This window comes from Mixophyes fleayi, chromosome 6 (genome assembly GCF_038048845.1).
Source record: "Mixophyes fleayi isolate aMixFle1 chromosome 6, aMixFle1.hap1, whole genome shotgun sequence".
NCBI lineage: Eukaryota > Metazoa > Chordata > Amphibia > Anura > Limnodynastidae > Mixophyes > Mixophyes fleayi.
Window position 1 is genome coordinate 153,217,994 of NC_134407.1, and position 27,008 is coordinate 153,245,001.

General features: G+C 40.0%; 1 protein-coding gene across 1 annotated transcript in view; it reads left to right on the top strand.

Annotated features, from left to right (window-relative positions):
* Positions 1-27,008, top strand: part of LOC142094546 (serine/threonine-protein phosphatase 4 regulatory subunit 1-like) — a 55,190-nt gene that overhangs the window by 13,254 nt on the left and 14,928 nt on the right. The window contains exons 4-17 of the mRNA XM_075176811.1: positions 2,644-2,750; positions 7,365-7,507; positions 11,020-11,166; positions 11,354-11,461; positions 12,213-12,278; positions 12,475-12,633; positions 14,606-14,772; positions 16,978-17,357; positions 18,064-18,248; positions 22,400-22,489; positions 22,659-22,844; positions 23,409-23,570; positions 24,108-24,208; positions 26,428-26,548. Coding sequence (XP_075032912.1) covers positions 2,644-2,750; positions 7,365-7,507; positions 11,020-11,166; positions 11,354-11,461; positions 12,213-12,278; positions 12,475-12,633; positions 14,606-14,772; positions 16,978-17,357; positions 18,064-18,248; positions 22,400-22,489; positions 22,659-22,844; positions 23,409-23,570; positions 24,108-24,208; positions 26,428-26,548 — 2,122 coding nt within the window. The remainder of the gene's footprint in view (positions 1-2,643; positions 2,751-7,364; positions 7,508-11,019; positions 11,167-11,353; positions 11,462-12,212; positions 12,279-12,474; positions 12,634-14,605; positions 14,773-16,977; positions 17,358-18,063; positions 18,249-22,399; positions 22,490-22,658; positions 22,845-23,408; positions 23,571-24,107; positions 24,209-26,427; positions 26,549-27,008) is intronic.

Here is a 27,008-nt window from a genome sequence, read left to right on the forward strand (position 1 = left end):
TCGCTCCAGTGGTGGCTAAATCAGGATCACATGTCTGTGGGCAGGTCTTTCGCTCCATGGTCATGGATCATAGCCACGACAGATGCCAGCCTGAGAGGTTCGGGGGGGTAATCCCGCACCTCCGGTTCAAGGGACTTTGGTCGGTTCAGGAATCAGCCTTATCAATAAACGTGTTGGAATTGAAGGCAATTCTTTTAGCCCTTCAGGGGGCCCAGTCCCTCCTCCAGGGCCACCCTGTCAGAGTTCAGTCTGACAATGCCACGGCTGTGGCATATGTCAACAGGCAGGGAGGAACCAGGAGTGCAGCTGCAATGGAAATTGCAGCTCAGATTTTTGTTTGGGCAGAACAGTATGTTCCAGTAATATCGGCAGTATTCATTCCAGGAATAAAGAATTGGGAGGCCGACTACCTAAGTCGAGATCAAATGATGCCGGGGAGTGGTCACTCCATCCGGAAGTATTTCAGTCTCTAGTTCAGAGGTGGGGTCTTCTGGATATAGATCTCCTGGCCTCCAGACACAACAAAAAAGTTCACAGGTTTTGCGCAAGGGCAAGAGACCCCTTAGTGGTGGCAGTGGACGTCAAGACGATGTCATGGGAGTTCAGGTTGGGATACCTGTTTCCCCCGATTCCCATGCTTCCTCGCGTGCTCGGACAAGTAAGGCAAGGCGGTCTGCCGGTAATTCTAATAGCTCCCTCATGGCCACACCGAGTGTGGTACGTGGACATAATCTCTATGGCGGTAGGACAAGGATTTCGTCTTCCGTCACGAGGCGACCTTCTTCTTCAAGGTCCCTTCCGTCACCAAAATTTACTTCAGCTCAGTTTAACGGCAAGGCTGTTGAAGCCAGCCTCTGGAGAGCTAGGGGTTTTTCCTCCAGTGTAGTGAACACTATGATGCGAGCTCGAAAGCCAGTTTTGGCTCGCATCTATCATCGGATTTGGAGAGCCTATATCAGATGGTGTGAAAATAGGACATGTCACACGTCCTCCTTTCGTGTCCCTCGCTTATTGGCTTTTCTTCAGGATGGGCTGGAAGCAGGGCTTCGTTTAGGTTCCCTAAAAGTTCAGGTATCGGCACTTTCAGTCTTTTTTTCACCTTAAATTAACGGATTTGCCAGATATCAAGACTTTTCTTCAGGGGGTCTTACTTATTCAACCTCCCTATGTTCTGCCTACAGCACCATGGGATCTTAACCTGGTACTGGACATGCTTAAAAGGCCTCCTTTTGAGCCCTTACTTGAGGTAGATTTTAGGTGTTTGACCTGGAAGGTTGTTTTTCTTTTGGCAATTGCATCGGCACGTAGGGTGTCTGAATTGGGAGCTCTGTCTTGCCGGGAACCATATCTGTTTTTTCATGAGGACAGAGCGGTTTTGAGAACACTCCCCTCCTTTGTTCCAAAAGTGGTGTCCTCCTTCCATTTGAACCAGGAAATTGTAGTTCCGTTTTTTTTCATCTACTTCTCAGTCTGATCTGCAGTCTATGGAAAAGTTAGATGTAGTTAGGGCTCTCCGTATTTATGTCAAAAGAACATCTCAAATTAGACGAACCGATTCTCTGTTTGTCCTATATGATTCTAACAAAAGAGGCTGGCCAGCCTCTAAACAGTCCATTGCAAGATGGATTACGGCAACTATTAAGCAGGCTTACATAAGAGCTAACCTTCCTGTGCCAGAGAGACTTACGGCCCATTCCACCAGATCGGTAGGGGCGTCATGGGCAGCAAGAAATGGGGCTTCTGCTGACCAGCTTTGCAGGGCAGCCATCTGGTCTTCTGTCCACACATTTACCAAATTCTATCAATTTAATGTTTTCACATCCGCGGATGCAAATTTCGCTCGTAGTGCTCTACGAGCGGGGCTTTCAGAGCGGTCCCACCCTTAGGGTGTGGCTTTAGAACGGCCCCATGGTAAGCAGTGTCCCCCAGACTGGATGAAAGAGAAAAGAGGATTTATATACTTACGTTAAATCCGTTTCTCTGATTCCGTCTGGGGGACACTGCGATCCCTCCCTTCTGCCTTTCCTCTGTATGCTCTTGGTTGACTGACCTATCTCCTTGGGGCTTTTTGATTAACTGAGGAGGAAGAGGCAGAGGGGGATTGTAGAGGGGAGGGGTCTGTCAGCAGCGCAAAAGATTAACTAGCTAGGTGCCAACTCCCGTGCTCCCCTCCACAAACCATGGTAAGCAGTGTCCCCCAGATGGAATCAGAGAAACGGATTTAACGTAAGTATATAAATCCTCTTTTTTCTGTTTGGTTATTGACTATTATCATATTTGCCTACATTTTCACATTGTTTTATTTTTAAGGGGCAATATTAATGTGCGTGTGGACTGTAGATGGTATCAATGGTATGACTCTTCCGCTGCCCTCTATGTCCATCCAGATAACAGCACCTCTCTTCACTCCCCAATGTCCTCTCTTCACTATACATTGCTGTGTACCTGCAAGCATAGACCATTTTTATATGTTGCCCTTCTGTATACAGTTCAGTATATTCTCCAGTCCATGAAGAGAGATGCTGGTTGAGGGCACTGGAGATGTCTTACCATTATATTATGTAGTTTTCACACATATTATATTTGTTGAGTTTCATGCGGACAATCCCTTTTTATCATAGCAATAATCCATTTCTATTACAGACAGATTATTGCACGTGGGTTGCTGGACGTGTTGAGAGATTTTAGCAGTACTGAAGATGATTTTCTGACTGTCATGGAGATAGTTGTTCGTCTGTCAGAAGATGCAGGTCAGATCACCAGTTTCCTCAGGATATTTGTATTGTTTAATCTAGGGAATTCATTTTGGATGCACACCTCTATGCTGCAAAATATTTTATAAGTGTGAAACTTGTAGAGATTCTTCTCTCAAAACAATCTGTTTTAATTTATGTAGTATAGTCAACACAGGCGATGTGTATTTTTTTTTTTTGATTTTTTTTTTTCCATATATAATATTGTTTGATTACACTTTAGAGTCCAGTAAACAAATGTTTCTTGTTGGAATTTGGATGTGTTCAGTGTCTAAAGTGAGCAACTTCATTCTTGTGCTGTACTTTTGTAATGTCAGTTTAGCACAGCAGTTTTCCATATATTTGACCTTTCTTTTGTTTTGTTTTTTTTTGTTTTTTTTATTGTTATCCCTGTATATATGAGCATATTGAGTTCACCACTTTTCCTGCTTTGTTGTTTTACTTTTCTTCTTACAAGGTCATGTTCCATTAACATCAGAATGTGTGCTTGATGGCTAGTCCACGCGCCTCAAGCTATTGTGACAGGGTTATCACATGATTAGGGTCCAGTTTAGACAAATGGTATTTAACCATCTTTAAAGTGCTGCATTCATTTAGTACAACATGGGTATTATTGATTACAGTGCTCAAGCAGATGGTCCGTGTACACAGATTTTTAAGAAAATTCAAAACTGATCAATAGCACAGAATGCCCTGAAACTGTTATTTATCCAATATGCTTTTTCTTGAAAGAAAAAACAAAAAAAGACACATGCAAGTATTAAAATAGGTGGACGTAGCATAGTAAATTTAGGTAGCCATCTTAGCAGACTATCCATCGGTGCAAGTAGGTGTTTTAAAATATATAAATTTAAAGTAGGTGTCAAGGGCAGCAGTTTACAGTATGGCTTCAGAAAATATGTTGGTGGCTAGGCTTAATTTGTGGGCACATCTCGGTAAAACTCAACTTTGTAGACATTGTATTTAATAATCAAGTGATAACACACCACTACTACATTATACTGCATAGATCTGTATTACTTATCCATGTTACAAAAAGTCCTTATCTAAAGTGGACCAGCAAAGACTTCTTAAGAAAATTCATCAATAAATCAGTGTCCCATCCTCTCTGTTATAAATGCCCTGGGCATTATTTCTAAGCTGTTGGTGAGGGCAGAAACTGAGGTGACAGTGAGTTCATGTGATCAACCAGATGATGTCGCAGGATGTTTCACAAGAGCACAAGGAGCATGTTCCTGCCGGTTCATGGGCTGTTTAAACACATAATATCCATTATTATTTATAGCTGCCCAGAACAACATCACGTAAATACGTGTATACAGATTAAACAGTACAACTACAACACAGTAAATGTAACATGTTCAGTTGTGTTGTCTGTTTATATATCTGTTTAATTTGAGGTAGGTGACATTTCCTTTTTAACACTTTTTTTTTTTTTTTTTTTTTTTTTTTTTTTTTTTTTTTTTAGTACTAAAGTATTTATTTTAAATTAATGATGCTTTTATACTGTTACCATATCTTGCAGTAGTTATCACTTTTTTTTAAAATTGTACTTTGAATATTTTTTTACAATACTGAAGCAGGCGAACTTGCTGCCATCTATGTAATCCTGCCACATTAGGCCCTGTGGTAAATATGGTCCTGAGTAGGACAGCTACAGTCTTAAGGCACAGTTGCATTTTTTCCCCAACATTTTGCTGGATGTCCTTTTTCCCAAAAAATGTTACCTACCGTTGAAAACTTTCTTGTGATACTGTATATTATGATTTGTGGAGAGCAACTCTACTTCAGTGCTATCTCTATTTTCTCTGTCCTCCCGTTGCCACTTATAGATTAGGCATTTTCAAGCAATTTCTATGTTTTTTTTTTTTTTTTTAAATCCAGTATTTTTTATTGGAAATTTTCAAGGTACATACATACCAACAACAAAACAAAAAAATAAACAAATACAGAAGAAAGAAAATACAGTCGCAAATATGTCAATATTGAATATAAAATATTGGTTAAATTGTAAGACACCAGTATCGCATAATGATAACATTTGTACAATACTTAATTAGGAATATACATCGTAAATACTCTTGCATACGTACTCTGCAGAGGCGGGGCTCTGCTTTTTGTTATCAACTTTATTATTGTTATTATGTACTCCAGGGGAACCAGACCCTCATGTATTCGGGACATCATGACTAGAGGATACAAAATAAAATGGAGACTCCACCCACCTGTACCATATATTCTCAAACTTTGGCAGTGCCTGCCTGCTCGTGTAAACAAATCTTTCATGCCCTATAGTGGCATTTACCAGGATTTTCCAACTCTTAATTGTGGGGCTCGTCGAGGCTAACCATAAGCGGGCTATGCTAACCTTAGCCACCATAAACAACTGGGAAATATAAATTTTTGTCAGCTTGTTGACCTTTCCCTTCAGACGGAGCCCAAATAAACAAGTGGCCGATGACCTAAGTGGGACTTCAATTCCCGTTTTTTGAACACATCGTATGACTCTTCGCCAGAAGTTTTGTATACAGGGACATTCCCAAATGAGATGCCAGAAATTGCCATTTTCCGAACTACATTTTGGACATTTAGAAGTGCTATCCGGGCGGAACTTAGCCAGCCTAATAGGAGTCAAGTAGGCCCTATGCAAAATGAACACCTGTATTTGCTGGAATTTTAATGATGCTGTGTAGCCACTAGTGCTATCCGTGACCATCCCCCATTCTTTGTCTGTTAAGGGACCAATATCTATTTCCCATTGATTTCTTAGGTCATTCAAGTCATTTACAGTGGATTCATACAAAAGACAGGAGTACATACATGAAATCAGACCCCTGTTGCTCAAAGCCTGTAACTGCTTTCTCAGTGGGGCTATGGCAACCACTGGTGACTCCCCTTTGAATTGTGTGTACATGGCATGTCTCAGTTGGAGGTAGGAAAAGAACATTGTTCTAGGCACAGAAAATTCCCTGGACAACTGTTCAAAAGATTTAAGAACATTTACTTCATACAGTTGACCTACAGCCACTACACCATATCGGGACCACCGCCTAGACCCCACCACTGTGTCCAACTCCCTCAATCTCCTCGCCCCCCAAATAGGAGTACATGGATCTATATCTGTGAATCCCACCATTTTATTACTGACTGCCCAAATCTTAATTGCCTGAATCAGGAGCGGAGAAGCCTGTGGGCCGAGCCTCCCGGACAACAGTGCCTGCAAAGGCGTATGATTGGCATTGAATTGATGAACTAATATCCAGTGTAGATCCTGGTAACCCGGATCGGAAATCCATGCCTTGAGGTGGGTCAGTTGAGAAGCAATATAGTACAATTTTAAATTTGGAAACGCAAGACCACCACCAGCCCTGGACCTGCACAGCGAGCTGAGCTTAACCTTAGCCCTCCCCCCTCCCCAGACCAGAGAGGTCAAATAACGGTCAACACTGCGAAAGAAAGAGGGTGGGATATATATAGGTGATTGCTGAAGTATATATAAAAACCTTGGCTGCACCACCATCTTAATTAAGTTTATCCTGCCAGACACAGAAAGAGGGAGCTTCCTCCACACATGTATTTTTGATTTAAGATATTCAACCTGAGGCTGTAAATTTAGTTCCATAAATTCTGAGGGGGTGTTAGTGATCCACAATCCCAGGTACTTAAATTTTGGTGTCCACCTCAGTTGGAGATCTTTTAGTGGAGTAATTGGACATTTCCAACCCACTGGGAACACACTGGACTTATCCCAATTGATTTTCAGACCAGAGAATACCCCAAAACAATCAACCACCCTCAGGAGAGTACCCAGAGACTCTTTATGGTCAGCAAGGAACAGCAGCATATCATCAGCGTATAACGCCACCTTATCTTCCCTATGCTCTGATTGAAGTCCCTTTAATATCTTTATTATTACGAATAAGGCAGGCCAGTGGTTCTATTGCTAGTGCGAACAAAGCAGGAGACAGTGGGCATCCCTGTCTAGTGCCTCTTTCCAATTTAAATGGCTGGGAGAGGTGGCCATTTACACATACCCGAGCTACAGGATGTGAATAAAGTAACTTAACCCATTTTATGAAGTTGGAACCCACCCCGAAACGGGACAACACCTCCCACAGGTACAGCCACTCCACCGAGTCGAACGCCTTAGCCGCGTCGAGGGATACCACCACTTCACTCTCCTCAGGAGGCGACCGCACCTGTAGGAGGGTATATAACCTCCTAAGGTTAATAGATGTGGACTTGCCCGGCATGAACCCAGTCTGATCCGGGTGAATCAATTCCAACACCACCCTATTTAGCCTCAGTGCCAGCAGTTTAGCCAAGATCTTTACATCACACGTCAGGAGTGAGATCGGGCGATATGACTCTGGGTACAATGGATCTTTACCTGATTTAGGTATCACCACCACCACTGCCTCCATCATGGAGGGGGAGAGGGCGTTGGCCCCGCACAGCTCGCCGAGTGTTCCCAACAATTTAGCTACAAAAAAGGATCGATGTTTTTTATATACTTCAATGGGTATGCCATCTATTCCAGGCGCCTAGCAATTTCTATGTTTATATATTTTTGCACTTTACATTATGAAACTTTTCTTTACTCTCTTGCAGAACCCACTGTACGAACAGAGCTGATGGAGCAGATTCCTCAAATAACTATCTTTCTGCAAGAGAGCAGGCCTCAGTTTCCTCGAGCATTCACTGAATACCTGCTGCCCATTCTCATCCGCTATCTCACAGATCCCAATAACCAGGTGAGCCAGGTCACAATGTAGTATTAAAGTGCTGTGTGGATAGTACCTGTCTCCTGCACAGTTTACTATGCAGTTGCCTAATATTGAAGATCTCTGGGGTAAAAGTTACTCCAAAATGTGTAACCTTTAACACCACAATATGGTTAGTCAATTAAAAAAATTTCCATTGGTTTTGGTTATGTCGTAGCAGGTTATCTGTTTCACAAATCTAACAAAAATCAGATAACCAGGTTTTATTAATTTCACAGTATTCACGTTGTAAGCTCCTCCCAAACACCTCTTGTCAATCTTATTAACGCTCAGGTATTTCCTCATAATGGTTATGATGTCAATGCAGGAGTGGCATGACATAGTTGGCTTGAAGTTGTTTCTGTAAAGTCAATAAATGTCAGACTAGGGAAGGAGGATACAACTCCCTGAGTCGTGTTATTGCCAGTAATTTAAGAGATAATATATAAAACTTTGTACAGCATTGTTTCCTTTATACTAGATACAATGAAACAAAAATAAGCACTTTTTCGACATACTAAGTATTTCTGATTCAGTAGTATATAGCAAAGCAGTTATATCTATTTGATCTAGAAAATGTTAGTGTTTTTTTTCTGAATAATGACAGTGCTCTGACTTCATTATGTAAATCAGAGGGGAGGACTTTTGCATCATTCTAGTAGTATTTGAAATCATAATTAACGAGCTACCCTCTGCTTTGGAGAGACCAAAGACAATTTAATTTAGATGGTTGTTTACCGTCTATAACCTACGACCAACTGTTAGGTCTGTATTTCTAGTTGATGCTGCGTTTGGCCGTGAGAGTATGTGATATGGGCAGCAAGGTGGCTGAGTGGTTAGCACTTTCGCTTCTCAGCACTGGGGTCATGAGTTCAATTCCTGGTCATGACCTTATCTGTGTGGAGTTTGTATGTTCTCCCTGTGTTTGTGTGGGTTTCCTCCGGGTGCTCCGGTTTCCTCCCACACTCCAAAAACATACTAGTAGGTTAAGTGGCTGCAATAAAAATTTACCCTAGTCTCTCTCTGTCAGCTCTAATGGGGCAGGGACTGATGCGAGTGAGTTCTCTGTACAGCGCTGCGGAATTAGTGGCACTATATAAGTAGCTGATGTTGATATGCATTAGCAATTGTGCCCATGCACCTTGTCTACTACAACTACTGGGAAAGATCAAGTAGCAAAAGAAAAACAAACTGACATAATTTATGAAATCGCCATAAAATAATTTGAATGCTGTCCCCATAACATTTGATGTCCGACACATGTAAAAAAATCTTATCTTCAGAAATTGCTGCTATGCCTCAATGATGTTACTAGCATGTGTTTAATTGAAGCGCTGTAAGCACATGAATACTTGTTTAGCCCACAAAATGGCTGTCTCATGTGTATGGCAAGGCTACACATGTAGGACAGCAAATGTTATGGGGACATGCATTTTTTTCATTTGTCAAAGACATCAGTGTGGATTTTATGTTAGTGTGAGAAGTCCACTTTAAATTGCACTTTTCAGGGCTACACACAGTCACTGGGGTATTTGACACTTCAATTGATTTTCTAACTTTGCCATCTCCTCAAGCACTACCAATAGGCCATACATGGGTGAATTAATATAGCTGGTGGTTCATGTAATTATCACATATATTATCATAGAAAGTAATCTTTAAAACTCAACATCTGTTGACTGAAGAAACTGGTCTAGTTTACTGTTTACTATATATACAATCTATTGTGTGTTTCAGTAGCTTATCAGGAATTAAGGTATTTAAGATAAAGGTGGAATTTTAGGATGAAAAATATTTCTACTTTGCGCTTTCCAGCAGTACTCTTATTGAAGCGCACGGACAGCTCACATTTTTCATCTGAAATGACTGACTGATAACTGAAATCAATAGCTTGCAACTGTACATTCAATAAACTATGGAAACTTTTACATATGTATTGGGAATGTAAGATGACTTTTGGTTTGGTAGTTGTATTTCCTTGTAACAGTTGTTTATAAGTTGTTAACTAGAAACCAGACCATAATAATTCCATAACAAATTGTATCTGTGCACTTTACCTTCTCTATAAAGATGTTTTCTTTTCTTTTGCTTTTTTTATTATTATTATTGGTTTGTACATGGTTTCCTGCTTTTATGTTTCTGGTTTCCTTCTCTGCTATTTAGCTATACATTTATATCATGTCATATGTGTGTCTCTGTCATTGCATTACTACACAGCTCTGCCGCGCTGATGGAGCAGATTACAGCTTTATTCAATGAGCAGCTTTTTGTCTGTTCCTAGGCTAAGAAAAATAAACTTCCTGGTGAATCTAAATACATGGCTAAAAAGCATATAGGGAAGCTAGAAAGATGAAGCCTTTAGTCAAGGACGTAGGTGTTTTTATTTTTATTTTTTTCTTTATTTTTTTTATAAGCTAATAAATAAAATTCATCTCAAGGTGAAACCTGCCTGTAAGCTTCTACCTACAAGGCTATTTTTTCCTTTCCGGAGAGCCAGCGTGATATAAGTGTAATGTAAAGAATGTTAGTCAGTCCGCCAGTGCATGGTGATCTGGGAACCGGTTTGCCCACTTTCTTCTACATGATTTTAACTGATGAGACATTTTAAAGGGCAACTCCTAAGTTATGTTATGCCTCAGGTGCAGTTTTCACTGGAAACGTGATGGTTTGCCTGTCTCTGCAAGCAGGCGTTCTACAAATTTCTACTTTAAAGATTCTGAAAAGCAACCCCCTTTATTAGGTATTAGGAGAGGAACTGGTGTTCTCAACATGCTTCAGTGATGTTACTACTGTTGGTGAATTAATAGGCGGAATTTTTAATCAGTTAGAGACTGCTAAAAACGGAAATAGGGGAAGCTGTATGACCAGGGAAGTGATCACACCAAAATGCGTTAATTGAGAAAAAAAAGGAGAGTAAAAATAAAATAACAATTTGAATTATGAAAACATATACACAAGATAACTAACACCCACAAAAGAGGAAATGGCACATTAATGTAGGATATTTTTGTACAAGATATTTTATAGTTTATCAATCCCAGTTTGCTATAGATTTTGGAAAAAAAAATCTTATCTTCAAAAATTGCTGCTAGTGTTTAATTGAAACGCTCTAAGCACATTAATACTTGTTTAGCCCACAAAATGGCTGTCTCGTGTATGGCAAGGGTACAATTTGAAGAACGCACACAATCATTTGTTTCTCACAAACTGAAATCTTTATGAATCATTAAAATCTGTGTTTGTCATTTTCCCAACTTGCATATGGGAAGACAATAGGTGGTAATAATCTACTTCAACTCAAACTGTGGACCTGCCATAAAGGCCTGAGTACAGAAACTGCTCTACCATCTCCTGCGCTTGCTTCATCTGCCTTACTAAGATGGCCTTGTGCAATGTACTGGTGTCTCTCCATAGAGAGATCACTTGAGCTTTAGAGATGGCACTAAATAATGCTCATGTACACTTTGCCTTACTATGGTTGACTTTCTGTTTCTGTAATACAGGTAAGAAAGGCGAGCCAGGAGGCGCTACTGATACTGCTAGAGCAAGACCTTATTGATCAAAATGATCTGGAGAACAAAGTTTGCCCTATACTGCTTGACCTCTCTGCACCTGAAAATGATGATGAATACAAAGTGGAAGCTGTGAATGTGAGTAAGAATTGAAAACCCTTTTGTTACATGTTTTCACAAGCACATACATTCTACATATTTCTGTTACAGTCCAGAGTCTTTCACATTCTTAACCTGTGACTCAACACAGACGTCATAGCTCCTTCTATTTTTTTTATTTTTTATTATCTAGGTTTATCCACCTGAATTGCTTTTCTCTTCCCAGATTATCTGTAAAATGATTTCCATGCTCGGCAAACAGACTGTGGAGCAAATGTTACTGCCACGATTCTGTGATCTGTGCAGTGATAGCAAATTGTTTCAAGTCCGCAAGGTACAGTATTGTGTGTCGTAACTTCATGTGTATGGCCAGGAATTGTTAATTGAGAGCAGTCCTGATTCAAACACCTGCGTTCATATCTAACACAGGTCACCACTCTGTCCTTTCACCACTTGTGTTACAACAGTTTCCCTAAAGTTTAGCAGGTATCGTTGCAGCTCTCCCTAACTAAATTTATCGCTATTAACCTCACTCCATTATGTTTTCCTTTTATTGATAGGAGGGAATAAGAATGGATATGGCTAGTTGTCAAAATAGCAGCCTATTTTAAAAGAAAAAAACTGCAAGTGGCCCAATGACCCAACCCAATGACCCAACCCAAGGTAGCCCACTATGGGATCTGCCTGTGGGGGCAGATTCCCCCCAGCCCAGCGAGCCCCTGACCTGAACCTTGCTCTTCAAGGACCTAGTAGTCTGGTCCCAAACTTTTCCTGTCTTCTTACTGGGTTAATTGTGAACTGAGGTGATGCAGGGGAGCTGCATATATTTCTATAATGTGCTTCTAGGGACCATAGGGTACACCAGTGCATAAGATGCACAGAAAAAACAGATGTTTCAGCACTTTGGGTAAAAGGGTGGGTATTAAGTATTTGAAGAACAGGACCATAAGACACAGGGGACACTAAAAAGTACATCTCATGGTGTGAAAAATATGGTCTTCTACAGTAAAATACTCAAGTGTCTCTACTAGAACAATACATAGTAGTGCTTATTTACATAAACATTTTTGTGTATTGGGCCATAGGTATGTGCAGCAAACTTTGGGGATGTGTGCAATGCTGTTGGCCAAGAAGCTACTGAGAAATTTTTGGTAAGATATTTTTTTATTTTTATTTTTGTTGTCATTTGAATTGCTAGGAGGTAGTGTACATAACTTATGTATACAAGTATTTGGAATGATATGCATTCTAACATAGTTTCTGCTCTTAGACTGTTATTGTCAAATCAACCTGTTTTATCATTGTGGCCTTGAAAAATCACAGCGGAACACATTGTGTGTTTTGTAGATTCCGAAGTTTCTCGAGCTGTGTTCTGACAGTGCTTGGGGGATGCGTAAGGTGTGTGCAGAGTGCTTTATGGCAGTGTCCTATACAACATCCAGTGAGATCAGACGAACAAAGCTCTCCCCTCTGTTCATAAACCTGATCAGTGACCCCTGCCGCTGGGTGAGTGCTTTTTTTCAATCACAGCTTTTTTCTGCAACTTGCTCAATATTGTTATTCAGCAGCACATTTTAATGAGATCCTTTTGTGTGTGTGTGTGTGTGTGTGTGTGTGTGTGTGTATTTAGGGGCTAGAGTTGAGTTACTTTATAATGATTGCTGAATGGATATATCCTGACCACAGAAGATAATGTATTGCTGTGTTGGGTGCAAACATTAAAGAAGCTGTCCACTCTTTGAATAATTGCAGTGGGAAACCACCACTGTGTCTGAGATTTGTCCTCCTAAGTTGGATACACAATCACTAACTTAGTTGTCAATTATTTAAAGGACCACTAACCTTAAAATACAAATAGGTTTAACTGCTAAACACATTTGATAAGGAAATAAAAGAATGTGTGTGTAATTATCTGCCTTTCATATAATGTTGAAGTGTGGAAGTGTGTTGATAGCTAAAATGTTTGTGTTAAAAATGTATTTATTACTTACCCTGGTGGTCCAGTAGAAATCGTAAGGCATGCGAGGCTGGTGTGCTAGAAGGTTGCTCATCCCTGGTGGTCTAGTGAAGGGTCTACAGGTATAGCCCCTGGACAGAGCAATGGCTGCTAGCTGCTGCACTTCAACCAAGATGCACCAGTGGTCAGTAATGGCAGGTTATTAAGAGAAACCCCAAAACACTGACCAACACATGCTTTAGTAAATCCTTGTGAAGTTGTATGAAGGACCACATCGCCGACTTGCACAACGGTTTAAAAAAAAGCCTGATACCAAAATGCCATGATGTACTGACCACTCTGGGGAATTTAGCCATGTTCCAGCAGGGTGGATCCTTTTGCTTGAAAGAATATTCCCTCAGTATGAGGTGATATATACAGAGCAAAATTCCCATTTTGGGAGTCTCTCAGCAGTTGTATTATTCCAAGAATCAGGTCGGCTGAATGAAGTTCTTGCTGAGGTGCAGGTTTCTAGAGCTTACACCATATCAAATAGGGCCAAAAGAATAGAAGTTTTATGTCCTGTGAAGGTGGAATGTGGGGGAAACCACCATAAAGAGAGATTCAGGTACTGATCGTACGATCACTTTGTGTTGGTGTGGTATGGCGCCTTGCAGGAGGGAGCTGTCAACTCAGTTAACTCTGAGATGGGCTATGACAAAGGGGGGGGGTGGGGGGGGTGCAAAGCTGACCCCGAGGCTGAGACAATGTATTTAAAGAAACCCTTTTTAAAGAGTGCTGCATCAGGAACTTGTACGCTGTAAGTTCCACCTGTTGTATGAGAGTATCTTTATAAAAGGGAGGACAGGCTTTTTATCTTGCAATTTTACCCAAAACTATTTTGTTAAGCTGTTTGTTAGCTGGGAAAACTATTGTGGTTTTACTGTTTCTTGACTGTATTTGTGTTAGAAAGATATGACTTGTCCTCCACAATTTAATGTCTGTTGGCCTACCTTAATTAGGCTGTCAATGATCTCCACAAAGACTTTAGGGGGGTTGTCTGTGTCTGATTCTGCATCTGGAACGTCTCATTTATCCTTGAAGTTGGAGTCCAATTCTGACATGGGGAAGGGAGCTTGTCTCTTTTTCCCTGACACTATTGGCACTTCCAAATGGTTACTGGCAGTATATAGTAGATGATAGACATATTTACGCACTAATAGGAGAATGTATCCACATTGTGGGTGCTAAAAGTATTACTAACTGACCAGCAAAATTATCTATAATTACTCAGAACTTTCTAAAGATGGATGTGCTCTGAAGTTTGTTCAGCTCATGTGTTTTATTGTTTTGTTTATCAATACAGTGTAAGCAGTAGGATGGTTAAGAGGCTAGGTGGTTCCTGGGGAGGAGCTAGCCGCCAAGAAATGCCAGGACTGATACCCTATCATATTCTTGTTTAGGAAGTGGTGGGTAACTGTTGCATGCAACACTTGGAGAGTAATGTACTTTGTGTTACAGATGTTATGTTTTGCTTTACAGGTTCGGCAAACTGCTTTTCAGTCTTTGGGTCCATTTATCTCCACCTTTGCTAACCCATCTACTGCTGGTCTGTATGTGAAGGAGGATGGAACACTGAGTATTAGACCACCTACAGATGACACGGTATCAGATTCCAGTGATCAGGGCAGCACAGATTGCTGCTCTAGGTGAGACCACTGTCTAAAACCAGTAAACTGTAGGTTACAAATGGTGACCAGTTCACTCACTTCAGACAAATGTTTTTATCTTTTTTTTTTTTCTTTTTTTTTTTTTTTATAGAGTTAGATGGGGTGGGTTGGAGGTAGGGACAGAAAAAAGAAAGCTGGGAAAGGTATAAGAAGCATAAATCATACATAAATATCAAAAGGTTTTTAACATCATTAGAGGGTACATGCAGACAAATTCAATGCATGTGTTTTTCAAAGGATAACTCTACCCAAAATAAAACAAACTTTTTAATCTCTCCAAAAACTGGGTGGCGTTAACCTTTGTGTCCAACTCTGTGACTTGACATGGTTGTTCCCTTTAAGTTTAGAGCAAACCGTGACTAAAAAATTATGACTGCTTGCAGTTAGCAACTTTAGAGTGAATAAATAGCTGTTCTGACACTAAAGATAAGGCAAATAGTGCAATTCACCCTTCACAACATATAAAAAATATTTTTCACTGTTAACCACTTAAGGATACAGACGTGTACATGTGCTACCAAACACTATCGAAACTTAAGTGTGCTTTGTCTTCACCTTTCTTAGCTATTTTTCATTTGTGACTTTTCCATATTGGCCAGGGTGATTTCTAAATGGTGGTTTTAGAAATAATTTTATAGTTATCCTACTTACCATGTTTTCACTTCTGTTAAATCTCCTTTGTCACTGGCATAGTGTGCAAAATGAACGAGAATAGACATATTTAGCAGGCTCGCAAGTAGTGTTGAAAAAATAATATATCGCTATCTATATATAATATATATAATCATGTATAGCTTCAGAGAGAGGAATAATAAATATAAAACAGTATGCCTTTGATGTTTTCCTTTATTTGAAGCACCATGGCTAAATACTAAATTCTATTTAACAATCATCATTTATTTATTTATATTGCGCCACTAATTCCACAGAGCTGTACAGAGAACTCACATCAGTCCCTGCCCAATGGAGCTTACAGTCTAATTGCCCTAACACACACACAGACGGACTAGGTTAAATTTTATAGCAGCCAATTAAGTTACCAGTATGTTTTTTGGAGTGTGGGAGGACACCGGAGTGCCCATAGGAAACCCACGCAAACATGGGGAGAACATATAACATCCACGCAGATAAGTCCATGGTTGGGAATTGAACTCATGACCTCAGTGCTGTGAGGCAGAATTGCTAACCACTAAGCCACCGTGCTACCCAACAATTGTCTTCCCCCAAACTGCCTTTTGCATTCACCTTCTCATTTAAACTGTTTTAATATGTATTTATGTGTAATTATAAATTGCCAATCCTATTATGCAGTGCTGTACAAAGGATATGTAGTCATTCACATCAGTTCCTGCCCTATTCGAGCTTGCAATCTAAATTCCTTACCACACAGACTAGGGTCCATTTTGTCAGAAGGAAATCGGAGCACCTGGTGGAAACCTAAATAAACACAGAACATACGAACTTCACACAGATAGGGCCCTGGTAGGAATAAAACTCATGACCCCAGCGATGTTAGGCATCAATGCTACTACTGTGACACAGTACTGGCCAATTTCTCTGTGCATGGCATTCTCCTCACAGGCACTGCAGGAAGGGAAAATTGGTGGTCATGTCATTACCACAGAGCAGTACAAACCATTTCCTTTTTCTCAATTACTAGTTTGTGTAGCAGCTCTCCTCCCAGTGAACTGTAGGAGGAGACTCTTGGTTACCAGGTCTGTGAGTATGACCCACCCACCCCCCTCATTACCATGGCTAGTAGTGATACACAGGAGGAGGAGCTTATTGATTATGCACGGGCAGGCTGGGCTTGGAGGCATCTGCCTGCCGGGTCGGTCCCATAACGGGCTACCTTGGGCTGGGCCACTTGCATTTTTTTCCATTAAAATAGGCTGCCGAGTGGAGTCTTGCCCCCCCACCCCACCCCCAGGCTGAAATTTGGCAGGCTTTCCCTGTGAATATGTGTATCTGAAATCACCACATCGCAGCAGCAATTATATACCTCTTTCAATTTCTAGTTTTCGAACCTCTCTGAATAATGGGTGTCAAAATAATAGAGCCACATACTTTTAATTACAAAAATAAATTTTTGATTCCAGCACATAGTCATTATTCGATAGTGGAAAGATACTAGTGTGGATTTGCGAGGAGTTAATGTTTACACTTTTGCATATCCATTTCCAGCCCGGGAAAGTGTGACCTTACGACACACAGCCAGTCCAGTATCGGCTCCAATGAAGACCCAAAAGAATCCAGGAGAAATAATGTAGAGATTACAAGTAATGCTATGGTTGGAGATGAGGGGAACCACAGTAGGAGACCACCATCCAGCTGCCTCTACAATGAGGGACGACCAGCTGATGTGTTTAACTCCTTCCTATTCTGGAGAAGCCCTCTGCCTGACATAAGTGAAGAGCTAGAATTGCTGCCTGTAGACGAGTCAAATAAAGATTCTGAGATGGAATCGGAATTGTCCCCTCTCTGCAAACCATACATGGCCAGCAGTGACATAGAGAAGGTGCTCCAGAGTTTGCAGGGACACATGGATGATCCTGATGTTCAAGGTAACTTTTTTTTATTTTTGTAAATCATAATATTGTGCATGGGCGTTCATAAGTCACCATGAATGTAGTATGTGAATCTGTGGACATATAAATGTATTTGTAAATATGCCTTCATCTTAAGGGGGGGAGGGGTCACAGGCATTATTGATGGTGTCACACACCACCCACAGGAAGATGGCACTTAAAAGAAAACTTCTCTTCCTCCTATTGCCAGATACAGTGACGTTTGTTTTGCATGCCCTTGACTCAGGATTTTCTGTTCACCTTAGTTTTTTGTTGATGGTTTTGCCACAGCAGCTGTGGCTTCTTAGATAGTTATATAAGTTTAGTGCGGCAACAGTTATTTCCCTCCTCATATTACTGCTTTGGTACACCCCCATCAGTAATGTCTGTTTCCGTCTTTTCTCATTTAACATATATAAGCACACTTTGACTTTGACTAGCTAAAGCCCATCCATAATATAATGTATGACATGTTAACATACATTTTCCTTTACCTATCAAAATTCAGTTGATTTTTGTAGTTACCTATATATTCCATACATCCATCCCCTGTACTTTACATTATACCTGGGCATCCTTTATTCACAAATACATTTAAGTAATCCTTTGTGGCATTCAATTACAATCTCTACAGCTTATGCTATAGTCACGTATGTGCTTTCCAGAGAGTCCCTTGACATTTATGCTCTGTTCTGTGTTTCAGCCCAGGTTCAGGTGCTGTCTGCCGCCCTACGAGCTGCAAAGCTAGACTCTGTTACCCAGGAGGAGACAGCAAGCACACCAGAAAGCAGCCAGCTGCCTGAGGAGCCACCAACTAATGTCTGCACTCAGTGTCCAAGTCCTACGAATCAGGAACAAGAAGAGTCTGAGCTCCCCTCTCAAAGCCCAGTGAGTGTTTCCCCTAACCAGTGTATTATTATACAGGTCCTGTCAGCCAGGTCACTATTTGTGACACAATGATTTTAGCTACTGATATTTCTCAGGCATCTGTTGGGGGACACAGGTACAGTGGGGTATAAAAAAGCTTCTTAACAATCCACCATAGCTCCTCTCCCCTCTCTTGTTAGACCTCCATTTAGTTTGTGCCAGCGAGGCAGGGTCTGATATTATTCATATAGTAGTAACCACCACACCAGCTGATCATATCTTCGACATTATAAATAGCTGCTAAAAAACAGCTGCAGTATTAATTGTCTTCTGGTACACCCAAAACATGTATATTTAGCATGAATACCAAAGAACAGAGGGAGGAAAACATGACACATTGGGGCACTCTGATTCACAAAATAATTAACATTTAAACAATAATCTTTACTGATACATTCGTAAAAATGAAAAGAGGAAAGCATTTCCCAAACTTTCCTGAGTCTAACTAGTAGCGAAATATAAAAATTAGAATAGTGATATTAAAGTGAGAAAAAAAAAATAAGTGGTTAAAATGGTAGCACTGCCACCAACCTCGCTGTGTAATTTATTATAATGGTTTATATAAATCGCAACATATTATGCTGTGGTGATTAGATAGATTATTCCTGATGAGAGCTTAAATGGTCATCAAACATTCCTTGGTAAATCCTAGCAACCACCTGTGTCTGTTGATACAATGAAATCACCTCTTATATATAAGGTGAATTTTTACACTATCACTTTATAGGAGCAGTAACCCTGAGTAATGACCTATGTATGAAGTCATATTCCTTATTGTTATGACAGATAATACCATAGAGACCAATTATTTCTGTCTTTTATATGGACATATATTTGGTACCCCTGACCCAAGATATCAATAGCTAGATTCCCCTATATTGTATTCTGGCAATAGATCTGCCAATTGGGTTTCTATTGTAGTTGTGTTGATATTATTCATATAGCCATGACTATCTAACAAGATTAGGTCTGGCTGATTGTCCATGAGTTCAAGTGTACATTGCTCCTATAGCAGGTATAGATGGTTACTAATAGAATTTCAACACAGCGAGGCGAACGCTTCCGAAGGTCTTGAAGAAGGTGAAGAGTATGGCCACCCCGATCAGTCTGGATAATCTAGATTGGCTGTGAAGGGCTTGATATGAAGACAAGACCTTCTTATAAGTCTTGACTGTTTTTTTTTTTTGTTTTGTTTTTTTCCCATCATGGTTTAGGATGGCTGACTTTAAGAACATGGCTGTTGAAGCCATGATCTTTCCAGCAAAAGGGTTGTCTGAGCACGAGGTGCAAACTGTGATTCGGGTTTTGGAAGACAGATTGGGCCAAAAGTTATCATAGAGTCTGGCAGACATATAGTTTGCTTGGTGTGAAAGGAAGGGTTTCCCTACCACCTCTTTTCGTTTGCCTAGTTTACTCGCGTTGTTACATGATGGACTGGATGTTAGTTTGAGCCTTTGCTCTTTTATGGTTCAGGTGTTGGCTCTTTCAGTCTTCTTTCAACGACAACTTGACTCTACAGTCATGGCCAAAAGTTTTGAGAATGACACAAATATTATTTTTCAACAAAGTCTGCTGCCTCAGTTTTTATGATGGCAATTTGCATATACTCCAGAATGTCATGAAGAGTGATCAGATGAATTACAATTAATTTCAAAGTTCCTCTTTGCCGTGACAACTTTATCCCAAAAACAACCTTTCCACTGCATTTCAGCCCTGTCACAAAAGGACCAGCTGACATCAGGTCAGTGATTCTCTCGTTAACACAGGTGAGAGTGTTGACGGGGACAAGGCTGGAGATTACTCTGTCATGCTGATTGAGTTAGAATAACAGACTGGAAGCTTTAAAAAGAGGATGGTGCTTGAAATCATTGCTCTTCCTCTTTTAACCATGGTTATCTGCAAGGAAACGCGTGCAGTCATCATTGCTTTGCACAAAAAGGGCTTCACAGGCAAGAATATTTCTGCTAGTAAGATTGCACCTAAATCAACATTTATCAGATCCTAAAAAACTTCAAGGAGAGAGGTTCAGTAGTTGTGAAGAAAGGCTTCAGGGAGCCGAAGAACGTCCAGCAAGCACCAGGACTGTTTCCTACAGTTGTTTCAGCTGCAAGATCGGGGCACCACCAGTGTAAATCTTGCTCAAGAATGGCAGCAGGCAGCTGTGAGAATGCACTTGCATGTACAGTAAGGTGAAGACTTTTGGAGGATGGCCCGGTGTCAAGAAGGCCAGCAAAGAAGCCACTTCTCTCCAGGAAAAACATCAGGGATTGGACTGCTGAGGACTGTGGTAATTCATTTTCTCTGATGAATCCCTTTTCAGATTGTTTGGGGCATCTGGAAAATGCTTGTCCAGAGAAGGAAAGGCGATTGCTGTCATCAGTCTTGTGTCATGCCAACAGTAAAGCATCCTGAGACTATTCACGTGTGGGGTTGCTTCTCAGCCAAGGGAGTGGGCTCACTCACAATTTTGCCTAAGAACACAGCCATGAATAAAGAATGGTACCAAAACATCCTCCAAGAGCAACTTCTCCCAACCATCCAAGAACAGTTTGACAACGAACAATGCCTTTTCCAGCATGATGGAGCACCTTGCCATAAGGCAAAAGTGATAACGAAGTGGCTCGGGGATCAAAACATCAAAATTTTGGGTTCATGATCAGGAAACTCCCCAGACCTTAATCCTATTGAGAACTTGTGGTCAATCCTCAAGAGGCGGGTGAACAAACAAAAACCCACATATTCAGACAAACTCCAAGCAATGATTAGGCAACAATGGGCGGCCATCAATCAATATGTAACCCAGAAATTGATTGACAGTATGCCAGAGCGAATTGCAGAGGTCTTCAAAAAGAAGGGTCAACACTGCAAATATTGACTCTTTGCATAAACTTAATGTAATTGTCAATAAAAGTCTTTGACACTTATAAAATGCTTGTCATTTTACTTCAGTATACCATAGCAACATCTGACAAAAAGGTATAAAAACACTGAACCAGCAAACTTTGTGAAAAACAATACTTGTCATTCTCAAAATTTTTGGGCCATGATTGTCTAATGTGCAGACCGTGGGTGTATTTCATGTTAAGCTTCCTTATGTCCTTCCAGTGGCTCCTTGAGATATAAAGTTGGTGTTGAATGCTTTGCAGCACTTCTCTTTTGAACCCTTGGGCACTTGTTGATTTGAAATTCCATACATGGTACATGGAAGACTGTGAAATTCTTATAGCCATAGAAATGGCCAAAAGGAACAGAGTTTGCAGCCTTGTCCTACAAGTCTTTTCTTCTGCTTGAGGATAGGGCAGTTCTTCGTCCAAACCATCCTTCCAAGCTTAGGTGGTGGGCAGATTCTAAATTAAGTAAGACACGGTCACCCAGCTCTGGTCAAGAGTAGGTCATCAAAGGACGAAGGCTCTCCTCATTCTTTGTATGTGGTCAAAGCTTTGCAAACTTATGTGCACATGGCTCAGAACTGAGTATATTTTTGTTCTCCTCTGATGCACACAAGAGGGATTGACCAGTTACCGTTGCTAGATGGATTATGGCTTTAATCAGTCAGGCTTATAGTGAAGCAGTTCAGCCAGTTCCTGAGAATTTTCGGGCTCACTGCACCAGTTCGGTGAGTGTTTTTTGGGTGGCTTGGTATGGCTTTGACTGAGCACCTGTGTTGGACGACTACCTGGTCTTCTATGTACAATTGAAGAATCTGGTAAAAGTTGTTTTTGTTTTTTTGTTTTTTTTCTTGTTCAGGATTAGGATTTTATCTCCACTTTTTTTGGTTTGTTTTTCTATCTTTCTCCTTTTCCGTGGGGCATGGTTAAACATAAATTGGAAGCCTAACAGGGGAGGGTTATAGAGGGAGAGGAGCTATGATTAACTGTTAAGAACTTTCAAATTTACTGCTTCCTATACCATACTACAATGTATCCGGTGTCCCCCCAATTGATTTAAAATAAATATAAAAATCTTATGTTTGCAGGCTAATTCTTTTTAGGAATTTATAGAGTACAAAATAAGTGTATCTGTCAATAAGTATAAAAATGTGATGCTGAAGTCTAATGAACCATGAGCGCATACAGGTCTGCAGAAACATTTCTGTAACTTCATTGTTTCAGACTTTGGACAGTGAAACTACATTTCCAATAGTTTCTTACGAACAAGAGGAAAGCTATGACTGCACAGAAGAGGAGAAGTGTAAAGTTCAGGTTGGTGTTTGTCATGTTGTCAAAAAAATGCCTTTTTATTTTGTATATATGATGCAGGCTTCAGCCACCTACTAACAGTCGCTTTTTAATCTGCTCACAATGTTACAATTTGTTTTAATAATTGTTGGCCCCTCGGGCAAGAACTGACCAAGAACATGTGTGTTCTCAGGATGTTGTTCCACAGCCACTGCTAGACCAGTATTTGTCCATGACCGACCCGGTCCGTGCCCAGACGGTGGACACAGAAATTACTAAGCATTGTGCATACAGTCTTCCAGGGGTGGCTCTAACTTTGGGGCGGCAAAACTGGCATTTCCTCAAAGACACTTACGAGACCTTGGCTTCTGACGTCCAGGTATGGGGCAGCCAGGATCGCCTGCTTTATTTTAAACATGTCTTTTCTTTTAGATTGTGTTTCCCATCAGTAGAACAAAACCAAAAGAGGTTAGGGGAGAGCAATTCTTACAGGGTTTTTCCACTTTTTTGATTCATTATTCAGGTTTTATTTGAGGGTTTTTTTCACTGAGGCCGCTATATCTACTATGAAGTGATTTTTGTTTTTATTTTCTTGGACATGACACAAAACTAGTCAGATGCTGGTATGAAGTTCTTTCTATGTGCATAGATGGGGGTGATTAGATCATTACTAACTCAGTTATGTTGATAAAGTGTCTGTGTGCCAGCGCCCTGCCTGTGACCCGCTCCGAGGACAGTGGCCGGTGGGGAGCTTGACTGGGGCGGTCAAACCGTAATGCAGGTGTCCTAAGCCGAGCTCAGGGAGGACAGAAACCTCCCGTGGAGCAAAAGACTGCTCTACTGCTGTAGGAAACCGTTTCAGGTTCTAGTGCATTAGTGTGGTTACAGACTATAGTAGAAATCTACTGTACAATATAAGTTTTTCAAATATTTATCTGCTTAGTGGAAGGTGCGACGGACACTGGCATTTTCCATCCATGAACTGGCGGTCATTCTCGGGGATAAGCTGACAGCGGCTGATCTTGTTCCCATTTTCAATGGATTCCTGAAAGATCTAGATGAAGTCCGCATTGGCGTCCTGAAACATCTATATGATTTTCTTAAGGTAATGTTAATGTTGAGGTATTTATTTTGTGTATTCCTTACTGATGAGTTCTGATTATATAGATTAAACCTGAGGCATTGGACTTGTCTGATTGTGAGATTTCCACGTCCAACTTTTTCCGCAAAATACTCGCGGGTGGCAAACTTACCAGGCCATTGTAATCTTACTGTTGTAGGCCCTATGCGAATGTGATGCAAACTCCAATACCATGACAAAATATGAACACATTTGAAAGTAAATGCAACATTGTTGCCTACCTCATTTTGTGTAGCTGTATCCTTAAATATGCTTGCCGGCAGAAAGTCATGCATGTATCAAACAATACTCATCCTACACCTATTTCCTTATGGCTGTTATTATAAAAGTCATTGGTATCTAACAGGTCCACTATAAAAGGACCACTCAACCCAGAGTTTCATCTGATTACCTCCATTAATCGAAAAAGGTGGGAATAATTTTGAGTTTTGCCATAGAAACACAGGGTTTTCAATGTGTGTCAGATTCATTAATTTCTTATGTTTCTTTTTGTCTCTGAAGCTCCTCCATGCAGACATGCGGCGAGAGTATCTATACCAGCTGCAAGAGTTCCTCACCACAGATAATATACGTAACTGGAGGTTTCGATATGAATTGGCAGAGTGAGTGTGACACATGCTGTCTCCTGTTTTCTAGACTTGTTCAGCTATATAGAAGCCAGCAAGGAATATTTGGTCTTTAATCGACCATTAAAATCAGGAAGTATAATGGGCTTATTTGCCTTACCAGGAAGTATAATGGGCTTATATGCTCCACTAAAATGTAAACATTACCTCCATGAGGGTGGAATTTATACATACCAGTTTTTTTTCATGTATATACTTCCTCGTTAGCAAGAGAAACCCATTATCTTTTTGTATTGTACATTTTGATCTAAACACCTTCATGCGGGTTTCCCCTAACAAAGTAGGCAACCTACGGCTCTCCCTCTGTGGTTGGCACAATAAAGGCCAACACACGGGTGTTAAAATACAATGCTAGTTAAATTATAGGTATTTTGTCCCATCTTTAACTGAGCATTTAAAGACCACTCAAAGATGCTTTACGATATATACTGTAATATGTGCTTTGATAGGCACTTAATGAATGTTCCCATTGAACTTCATTGTATTTTTTTTTTTCTACACAATTCTGAATGCTTCATTCGATGTTGAAATTGACAAGTGCAAGCTCATCAGAAAGTGTGTGTAGTAGACCATTAGGACAAGATCCCCTTGGGTCTGCATGACATGGATGTGGAATGGTTATTCAAACAAAACCACCTGGTCTTTCTAAAAATGACTAAAATCCCCTCCAAAATATATTTCACTCATGATTAAACAGCAAGTACTGTCACTTCTAAGATTTCATTCAAGACCCAACACTTAGGAATTCTTTACTGACTACCCTAACTTACCGCAAACTGCAAGCGCTTAATTAATCAGAGATAGTGCAAATCAAACCATTTCCTGCATAAATGTAGTATTATAAAAACCAAGCCTATTTGATGTATGACTTTAAAAGAATACAAAGACAGAACATTATTAAATGTGATTTTAATAGTATAAAAAGTCACAATTGCTTATTGAATAAAAATGGTGATTGACGTACATGATTATAAATGCAAAACAGTTTTATTCAAAATAAAACACAGAATTTGTATTACCACACTGGCATTATTCTTTTCCGAAATCTGCCTAAGAAAGTCTAGAAGGTATGGCCAATTTTAGCAATAGCAGAATAATTCTCCAAAAACTGACCATCTCTAAAATCATTCCATTGCTGTTTAAAGTTTCTTTCTTGCCCTCAGTAACATCATTGAAAGAGGTGTGTAGTAATGCTACTCTGTTATACAACCGATTTTATTGCCATTTTGTCCAAGAATAATTCTAATAATGAGTTCTAAAAATATTACATCATCTGGAACATAGCAGAGATATAAACATGGCATGATTGTCCATGCATATATATATGAAATAAGATTGTTAGAAGGATTGCTTGGATAGCAACCTAATTCCCATAGGTTCCTTTGAGGACATGTATATATCATTGACATGTGTTGTGTTACTCTCATTGGTTACAAATTTATACAGAGATCTTTTCAAACTTATATTTTAAAAAGTTTTATTTTGATCCATTATGTTTCCCATAAGGATTATACACTAAGCTTGGAGTGGTCCAAACAGACATTTTAGCAGTCTTTGACTTGGAACTCTTAATGCTACAATAAAAAAATATTGATTGCTTGCATTCCTGTGATAACAGGGCATCTCTGACTTAAATAATCAAGTAAGATGGTAAAAAGCAGGCCCTTGAAGTATGTCCGTTTCCTACGTCAGAATACATTAACCTTTGTTTGCTTACTAACACTTATTTCCTGGAGCCATTCTGTCTAAAGTAATTTCAGATGTTAGGACATAATCAGGAGTCGACTATAATCAAGAGACAGGTCTTTTTGGCTTACATTATTTTTTAATCTATCTGCATCATAGTGTATTTAAAGTAACACCCCTGTGTACAAGGCCTTAGTCCCCAGCATGCTTTTCTGGGGATTGTGGTTCTACAGCAGTTTGAGAGGCGCAGATCACCTCGTGGTTCCTATCATATTACGTATTATCACATTTTTATTTGTGTATAATTCTGCTTTATAAATGTGTGCCCTCTATCTGTGAAATAGCAAAATTAATGTTGTTTTTAATAAACACTATTAGTTCCCTAATCTGTTTTTGATGGCTAGAAGTTATGATGAATAATTGGAGTGGGATACGCTGTACTGTCTAGCTTGAGAACAAAGATACGTCCCAATTCCATTACAGAAATCTTTACATAATTTTTGTTTCAGGCAACTGACTCTGATTCTAGAACTGTACAGTCCCAAAGATGTTTATGATTATTTACGAGTTATTGCACTGACACTCTGCTCAGACAAAGTGTCCGAGGTCCGGTGGATTTCTTTTAAACTGGTAAGATATTCACAGAACTCTCCTTATCTGTTGTGAAAATAATGTTGTGCAATTTGCGTTTACTGTTCTCTTGTGTTACAATATTGCTTCATTATATAATAATTTGACCTTAATATAACTTTTTATTCATTAATTGTGCCTCTGTCAGTAAATTCTATCCCAAATAAGTATTGATAAAGGCAAGTGACACATGCAGGTAGCATTCATATCAGTGCTCATGCCACAGAAACACAGTGCATCCAATAACTGCTATATACATGCAAATACAGCAGGTAAGTGGCCTACGTCTAAAACACTCAATTTGAATATTTGTCACTAAGCAAAGTCAAGGAAACTGTCATCTGCATAGAGAACTTATTATGACACTTTCCTAAATGCTACTGTATGTATAAAATATATCTGTAACCTTCAAAAGAGCAACACATTAGCCTTCATCTTAGTAATAGTTTAAAACCACACA